The sequence below is a fragment of the Tupaia chinensis genome, unplaced genomic scaffold (genome assembly GCF_000334495.1).
Source record: "Tupaia chinensis unplaced genomic scaffold, TupChi_1.0 Scaffold000146_1, whole genome shotgun sequence".
In the NCBI taxonomy this organism is placed as follows: domain Eukaryota; kingdom Metazoa; phylum Chordata; class Mammalia; order Scandentia; family Tupaiidae; genus Tupaia; species Tupaia belangeri.
In genome coordinates, this window is record NW_006159616.1 from 15994303 (window position 1) to 16003638 (window position 9336).

The following is a 9336-nucleotide window of genomic DNA, read 5'->3' on the forward strand; positions in this document are numbered from 1 at the left end:
GCTGGGTTGTGGCTGTTATGTCAAAGTGAATGTATCATGGCTATCCCAACTGGTATCCGAATCGCCCCAAGGTCACAATGTCCCACATCTCTGCCTACAACAGGCACCTCTGGTGTGCCTTCCTCCTTCCTGCTTTGGAGGATCTGTCAGTTTTTTTCTCAGGCATTTTTTTTAATTTTGTCTGAGATACATGTTAGTAAGCAATGCAAGGTGGCGTTTCACCCAACAGACACTACAACTTCATTAGCCAAGTAAAGGGGATGGTGGGGTGCCATATTTTCTGTGTGTTAGAAAGGCCAAACTGCTTGACTTTTGTGGGGCTCTATGTAAATTTTTAAGTGTTTGTTTTTGTGTTTTTTGTTTAGTTTTCTAATTTTACTAAATTAGGTTAAAGGTCCCTAAGGTATGAATCCTTCTTGTACTTAGACGTTTACTGAAGTAAATACAAGCATGAATGTATTTGTTTATATATTTCTGCCTGAATTTCTCCTTTTGCCCTTTTTTGAAGGCCACACTCCGCAGATCATCACGTACTTTCTTGTGCTGACGTCGGTGACAGTGTTATCCCTGCTGTTCTTCCTCATAGTCCGTTTCTCTGTGGTCAAACGGGGCAGAAAGAAACTCCTGTACATATTCAAACAACGTAAGACTAACATAACCATACTAGCTATGCGCTCTTGTAAGATAAAGCTTTGTTATAGTAAAAGGGAAAGTTATAGAAACAAGGTTAGTATAACATTGCAGTTATTAAGCAGGTGCAATTTCATCCCTAAGGGGACCTTTAGTGGGCAGCAGGTGGCATGGTGGTGAAAGTGCTGGATCTCACATGGCCTCCTGAAAACAGGCTGAGTGTATCTGTGTGCATGCCTCAAATCCTGAAAGGAGAACAGAGGAGAAGGGATTGCAGCGTGGCCATCACCCTGGGGGGATGATTTCTCACTTTCCCTCTCTGTCTCTCTACAGTGAACGCATGTACCGTATAGCCAAAAAAAAAAAAAAAAAAAAAAAAAAACCCTAAAAAAAGGGATGGGGACATTTGGCAATGTCTCAAGACAGTTGTGGTCACTAGTTGTTGGTGGTGGGGGGTACTATTGGTATCTTGTGAGTGGAGGCTAGAATACTGTTAATTCCTACAATGTACAGAGCAGACCTCAAAAAAGATGACCCAGCCACAGATGTCATAGGGCTGAGGTGGAGAAAGCCCGAGTATAGCAGAAAACACAGCCCTGGATTCTAGAAAAATGATAGTTTAAATATACTTGCAGTTTTGGGTTATTGTGCATGTGTGTGCACGTGTGTGTGTGTGTGTGTGTGTGTTTGAAACCAGTCAGTTGCACATATAGTTGGGCATTCCTCCTCACTGGTGAAGAGGAATGTGAGTGTTCAGCCGTGAAGTAGGGCTCCTATAACGAGTTTAGACCCACACTTGAGGAAGGCATAGGGAAGTAACAGGGAGTTCGGAATGAGTTGAATAAAGTGGATTATTATAACACCATCTGGATTAAATGACTTTTTTTTTTCAGTCATGGATATCATTCTTTTATTCATTCACAAGTTACTATTTTTGTAAGGTACCCAGCAGGTGCCAGGCACAGAGTCAGCACCCTCTATTCAAACAGCACCCATTATCACCTGAAAAAGCTTTGAGATTAGGGGGTAACCTGTTTTATGTCTTTGTGGAAGACTGAACAGGACAGAATAGGCTAGACTTAATAAGAGGGGTTCACATATAGGAGGAGCTTTTCCAGGGCAAAATTCTAATCCAAAGCATCATAGTAACACCACAGTGTCTGTTTGGAAGTTGTTAAAAAATTATGAGGGACCGGCAAATGGCATGGTGGTTAAGGGTGCTGGACTCCCACGTGGCTGACCGAGGTTCGAGATCCAAACCTGGTGGCTTGCTTTCTCACTTTCCCTCTCTCACTCTGTCTCTCTGTGGTCAAATTAAAATAAACAAACAAATAAATAAATTTAAACAAAATAATTCTTAAAAAAATATATGAAGGGCCCAGCCATGGTGTGCAGTAGTAATATGCCAAACTGCAGTTCTGGAAACTACTTGGCAATCAGGTTTCCCAGGCTGCATTGGCCTGAAACCCTGTGGGTGCACACTCAAGTGCCCAAGGTCTGATGAAGTGGAGGCCTGGATGAAGGAGATCAAAGTATGACCAGACCTCCCATCTCTCTGTCTCCCTCTCTTTGATGCGCACACATGCTCTATCATGAATAAAAGAAAAGAATGTGAGGGAAAAGCACTACTAGTAAAGTCTTATCAAAATATGCACTTCACTAACTTAAAGGTTCTTTAAAAATAATATAAAATATTTTACATTGTGAAATACAAGGGAAAATGCATACTTGTGAAGTTTAACCAACTGTTGTAAAATGAACACCCACATAACACTACCTAGGCCAAGAATAGAACATGACCTGTTCCCCGGAAACCCTACTACACCCCTTCCTCCCCGCTACTGCTAATCTCTCAGATGTTTATGGTATTTACTTCTTCGCTCTTCTTTATAGCTCTGCTACCCACCAACACAGTTTCCTTTGGTTGTTTGTGAGCTTCAGACTGGTGGAATCATACTGTATGTATTCTGTATCTATCAACATGTTACTTTAAGAGTCACCCATGTGTTGAGTTCATCTTTACTTGGTTTTCATTATTGTACATACATCTATTGAATGACTGTTATCCATTGTAATATTGATAGCCACCGAGGTTATTTCTAGTTTGGTACCCTCGCAGACAATGATGTTTGAATACTTTGGTCCATGTATTTCATTACACATAGTATGTATGTATACACACACACACACACACACACACACACACACACACACACATATATATATATTTTAATCTAGGAATAAAATTTCTAGGGTGTGAACACTGTATATTTTGGTCCTTAATAGAGGCACCAGACTGTTTTTCAAAATGTTTGGGCCCCATTCTCTCTTGTATGTGAGAGAACCCTTTGTTCCACCTCCTTGCTAACACTTGGTATCACCAGACTATTTTTATCGAGCTGGTGGGTAGATAGTAGTATCTATTTCAGTGTGGTTTTAATTTGCATTTCCCCGATTACTAGTGAGATTAGATAACTTTTCATGTCATATTGGTCATTTAGATTCTCTTCTGCGAAGTGCCTGACAGTCTTTTGAGCATTTTCCCATAGCCTGTTCTTTTCTTTTCTTTTTCTTTTTAAAAAAGAATTTTATTTGTAATTATTATTATTATTTTAAATTTGACCAGAGAGAGAGAGAGAGAAAGTGAGTCCCCACCAGGTCTGGGACTCAAACCACAGTTGGCCATGTGAGAGTCCAGCACGTTAACCACTCTACCACCTGCCGTCCCCCACCTGTGCTTTTCTTATTAATTCATAGGAGCTCTTTAGTCTGTTGGTCATGTGCTGCAAATGTCTTTTCCTATTCTGTGGTTTCCTCTTTCATATTCCTTTTGAGGTCTACACCTCTCACTTAAGTTCTATACTCTCACTTAAACCAGATTTAAAACCTCTCTTTTCTATCCCCACCCCAAACTATAACACAGTTATTTACAAAATACTTTTTCAAATTATTTATGTGTAATTGATGAGTTACAATAGAACTGTAATCCGTGTTTCCCCCTTTATGTGAGAGAAAGAGAAGGGAGAGAGATAAGGATAGGCATTTTTGGCAGAGTCTCACCATGTCACAACCCTTTGGGTTTCCCAATTAGCTAGAAGTACAGGCATGTGCAACTGTGCCCAGCATGTTCAGATTGGCCCAGAAACCATACCCAGGTCTCCTATGTGGTTATCTGTGCACCTTTCTGGCTGGGCCTCTAGTCCATTAAAAAAAAAAAACCTTTTAAAAAGATTTATTTATTTAATTTAATTTATTATTGTTATTATTATTATTTAATTTGACCCAAGAGAGACAGAGATAAAAAAGAGAGAGAGGGAAGGTGAGAAAGCAAGCCACCAGGTTCAGGAGTTGGGAATCCAGCGCCTCTATCCACCAAGTCACCTGCCGCCCTCCTGCAACCCCGAATGTTTTTAGGCTATTCAATAAAGCTTTTTATTTAAAAATAATCATCTTTTTTCTGTTTTTATAGTTCTTTTATTCCCTATTCATTTATTTATTTCAACTCTAAGCTTTATTATTTCTTTTCTTCTGTTATTTAGTTACTTTTCCAGTTCCTTGAAAAGCGATGTTGTTTATTTGCCACCTTTCTGTTTTTTTCTTGTGAGTACTAATGACTCTGGTTCTTATAACTGTGTTTGCTGTGTTCCAAAAGTTATGAAAAATGGAGTATTCATTATTGGTTTCAATGAATCTTTTTATTTCAGTCTTAATGTTTTCATTAGTTTTAAAGTCATTCAGGAGTAGGTTGTTTGATTTCCATGTTTTTGTGCCTTTTTGAGGGCTCTTTTCATGGTTGATTTCACTTTTTTTTCTTTTTAGGTTTTTGCTATAGGGCATGTGTGCTCACCCTAGAGAGACAGAGTGGGGGTGGTGGTGAGAAATCCCCTCCGAGGGGAAATGGTCACACTATAATCCTTTCTCTTCCATTTTCCTCTCAGGACACACATGCACACAGACCCAGTGTGCTTTTCAAGCTTCCATGTCGAACTGCAGGGACTCAAACTGTAAAGTCAGCTGTGTGGGATCCAGCACCTTAACCACCATGCCAGCTGCTGGCCCTGATTTCACATTCAATTCCATTGTGATCAGAGAAGATTCTGGGTATAATTCTACACTTTAAGTCTGCTTAAGCTTATTTTGTGTCCTGTTATGTGGTCAGTCTTTGAAAACGTTCCATGTAGAGATGAGAAAAAAAGTGTATTTCGTAGTTGCTGAGTGGAATGCTCTATATATGTCAGTCAGATCTATTTGGTTTGTGATATCAGTTAGCTCCTGTGTCTCTTTCTTTATTTTATATCCAAATGACCTGTACAGTGGTGACAGTGGGGTGTTGGAATCCCCAAGAATTAGTGTGTTCCAGTCTGTATCTCCCTTCAGATCTAGCAGTCTTTCTTTTACATATTTGGGTGCCCTGGCATTGGGTACCTAAGTACTGGGTTTATTGGAAATGTTATGATATACTTTTGCTTAGAAAAACAGAAAAATACTTTATGACTTTTCTGATGACTCAGTATTTATAATTGTTATATCTTCCTGGTGAATTAATCCTTTTAGAACTATCTAGTGTCCTTCTTTGTCTCTTTTTACTCTTCTTATCTTAGTCTATTTTGTCTGATATCAACATTGTATCTCCTGCCTTTTTTCCTGTTACTGGATATTTCTGTTTCTAGGAAATTGCTGTTTGCAACCCTTCACTTTCACTGTCTATATATCTTTGTCAATGAGGTGTGTTTCTTGTAAGCAACATATAGAGAGTTATTGTTTTTTATCCATTAGCCAGTCTGTGTCTTTTTTTAGGGAAATATAATCCATTAACATTCAATATTATTTTCAGTACGTGTGGATTTATCCCTGTCATTTAGTTATTCTTTTTTTTTTCCCAGTTGTTTTGTTTTTTCTTACTTTTATTTATCTCTCATTAGTTTTCCAGGTGAGTATTCCCTTAAGAATTTCCTGAAAAGCTGGTTTACTGAATTCTTTCAGCCTTTGTTTATCTGGGAATGATTTTATTTCTCCTTCTCATTTGAAGGATAATCTTGCTGTGAATAGTATTCTTGGCTAAAATTGTTTTTCTTCTAGAGTTTTGAATGTCTTCCACTTCTCTTCTTGCCTACATTGTTTCAATTGAGAGCTGCAACATTAGTCTAATGGGGTAACATTTGTAAGTAACTTGTCATTTCTCTTGTCATTTTTAGGATATAGTCTTTGATTTTTACCTCTTTGGCTATACTGCACTTTAAAGAGAATCTTCTTATAATATGTAAAATCTATTTGGTGTTCTTTGTATTTCCTGGATTTGGATTTTCATATGCCTCTCTAAATTGGGAAAGTTTGCAGCTAATGTATCATGAGGGAAATTCTCTAAGCCTTTCTCTGTCTTTTCAGCTTTTCAAATTTCCATTATGTGAGTATTTGGCCATTTAATGGTATCTAGCATTTCCTGTATGTTGACTTCATTTTTAACTGTAATTTTTTACATTTTTCTCTATTTCTTGGACTATGTTGGAAGTTTTGTCTTCAAACTCATATTCTTTCTTTCTTCATGGTCCAATCTGCTGCTAACACTTTGAGGGAGGTATTGATTTCCTGCATTGTATTCTTTATCTTAATAAGTTCTGTTTGATTCTTTTTCAAGGTATCTATCCCTTTATGGAGTTATTACTTTAAATCATGATAAGATTTTATCATTTCCTGGAGTCTGTTTTCTTTTGTATATCTTGAGTTTTGTGATGAAGAATATTCTGAATTCTTTTTCTGACATTTCTGTGATTTCTTGTGTTTTACTCACTGTTGGTGGGGAGTTACTGTGTTCCTTTGGAGGGGATATAGTTCTTCTTCTAGTGTGGGTGGCAGTGTGATATCCACACTGGGAGTTTTGAGTTCAGATTTACAGAGAGGAGTTTGTTGGTTTTTCTTTGATTTTTTTTTGTTTGTTTGTTAATTTTTCCTTTTTCTGCTGGGGTGAGAGTGGAGAGAGAATTCCTCCAGAGTCTCACTGTCTTCAGCTGTTTGGCTGTATACCCAAACTCAATGGTCCCAATGTAGCTAGGGGCTGAGCTGGGAAGCTAGAATGTAAGGTGGTAGCTGAAGATGGAGGCAGCCCCTCTTCCCACACTCTAGGCTGGGCCAGGGCCTTTGGTAATCAGCTTAGGCCAGTGTGACCCTGCTTTCCTTTTGCTGCTGGATGAGTGGAGGATAGAGCAGCACCAGTACAAGAAAGGTGGCCCCTCCTACCTTCTAACTGCCACTGCAGGGACTGGGGTGGTGGTCTTGAAGAGAAAGTAGCCCTTCCTCCCATACTCTAGGCTGAGCCGGGGGCTTTGGTGATCAGTTTTGGCCAGTGTAGCTCTGTTTTACTTTTGCCCCATCATGGGGGTATGCAACAAGCCTGGAAGCTAAAAACTGGAGGTCAGGACAGGAGAGGAAGTGTATTTATTTATTTATACTTGTGTAAGTGTTTGCCAGAGAGAGACTGATAAAGGGAGAAATCACCCACTATGGGGCATGGTCAAACCTCAATCCCTTCTTAATTTATCTGTTTTATTGGGATTTGGGGCCTACACATAGGTGCCTAGTGTGTTTTTCACCTCACTGGGGCTGAGATTTGAACCATGGTTGGCCACATGGGATCCAGCTCTCTTAACCTCTAGCCCAGATAGTTGGATAATTTTATCTAGCCATTCTTTTAGGGTAGGTTTACTGGTAACAAATGTTCTTTATTTTCTCTCATTGGAAAATGTTTTAATTTTCTCTTCAGTCTTGAAAGATACTTTCACTGGATATAGAATTTGAGGTTGGCAATTCTTTAATTAAAAACAAACTGTTGGGGCTGGCAGATGGTGTAGTGCTTACCTTGCTGGACCCCCACATGGCTTACTGTGGTTTGGAATCCAGATCCAGTGCTTGAAACTCATGCTGGGTACATGTGCGTGTGTGCCTAAGGTCCCAGGAGGAGAATGGAGAAGAGATCGCGGTGTGGCCATCTCCCCTAGGGGGTGATTTCTCACTTTCCCTCTCATTGTCTCTCTCTGGTGAGTGTATGTGCCCTAAGGCAACAACCTCTAAAACAAACAAATTATTAATTTATTTACTCCATGAGTGAGAAAGAGAGAGAGAGAGAAGACCCTCAAAGGGTCTTGATACCATGATCTACCCCCAGCTTTCATCTAGCCCTAGGTCATGGATAAGCATGTTCCCTGTGTTTTCAGTATGTTCTCCATACTTGAACCAGGAACTTTCCTGTGTGGAATTGTCTCACAGAGTATAACATTTAACTGCTGTGTGCCACTGTATACCCTCAATAATTCTAATTTACAAATCAGTTCTTTGTTTACTAGTAGGCAAAAGTAGTACAAATATCTTGAATCTTGGTGTTATAACATTTAATTCAAAAGAAACTACCTAGGTACCAACAGATGGTGTAATGATTATGTCACTGGACTGCCATGTAGTTGACCACAGTTTGAGTCCCGGACTTGGTGGCTCAAACATCATGCCAGGTGCATGCGCATGTGTGCCCAAAATCCCGAGAGGAGAATGGGGGAGAAGGGATTGCAGTGTGATCACCCTCCTCCAAGGGGTGAGTTTTTGCTTCCTGTCTTTGTGTTTCTCCAGTGAGTACACTTTCCCTGTAGCAAAAATCTCTCCTAAATAAATAAACTGTCTAATCTAAGTAAATTTTGAGACTAAATATATGCTGCTAAACTGAAACTGTAATTACATTTGGGATACGGCTAATATTTTGTACTAAAATAGTCTTCATACTGAAGACTATTTTTATAGACATTATAGAAAATAAAGAAAATAGTTTTGTTTTTTTCTTAGAGAGATTTTTTGCTATAGGGCATGTGCACTCGCCAGAGAGACAGAGAGAAACAGAAAGACAGAAAGTGAGAAATCACCCCGTGAGGGATGACCATGCCACAATCCCTTCTCCTTCATTCTTCTCTCAGGATTTTGGCCATGCGTGCACATGTACCTCGTGTGAGTTTCAAGTTTCCAGGTCTGGGATTTGAACCATGGTTGACCATGTGGGAGTTCAGTGATGTAATCATTATGCCATCTGCTGATCCCAAGAAAATAGTTATTTATTTCTTGTTTTTTTTTAATTATTATTCATACATTAAATTGCTATATATCATTTAAATTGTGAAGAGACTTTACCCAGCACGATATACACCTAAAGACCAATAAAAATATTTGATCTTTAAAAAAAGGGAAAAAAACTCTTAATTAATCCCTAGGAAAAGTTTATATTTGCTCTTACCTCTCATGGATGAGTTCATGAATGTTAAATTTGTAAGTGCTACTTAGAGATGTTCTGCAACTGTGATTCATGGAAAATAAGAGCTAAATGATTCAAATAGACAGCAAATATAGGTATCTTTTTAATTATTTTTTAGCATTCATGAGACCAGTGCAAACTGCCCAAGAAGAAGATGCCTGTAGTTGCCGATTTCCAGAAGAAGAAGAAGGAGAATATAACCTGTAAAATGGAAATTCAAAGAGTTCAAAGAGCGGTGGGGACTCTCTTCAAAAGGAGAAAAGGAAGAATATGAACGATACTTTATGGTGTCTTTCTAAGCTGAAAAACACTATCCTAGATAATAAATATTCCAGGATTACTCATAGCCAAAAAAAATGTTTTAATATTTATGTGTTAAAATTGTACCATGTAGGGGCTGGCAGGGAGCATGGTGGTTAAGG

The 9336-nt window shown here is 38.8% G+C and overlaps 1 protein-coding gene across 3 annotated transcripts in view; it reads left to right on the forward strand.

The window, feature by feature from the left end:
• The window catches only part of TNFRSF9 (TNF receptor superfamily member 9), a 32085-nt gene extending 22953 nt beyond the window's left edge, over positions 1–9132 (forward strand). For all 3 annotated transcript variants that reach the window (XM_006145382.2, XM_006145383.3, XM_006145384.2), the window contains one exon: positions 9033–9132. In XM_006145382.2, coding sequence (XP_006145444.1) covers positions 9033–9121 — 89 coding nt within the window. In that variant the 3' untranslated portion in view covers positions 9122–9132. The remainder of the gene's footprint in view (positions 1–9032) is intronic.
• The last annotated feature ends 204 nt before the right edge of the window (positions 9133–9336 follow it).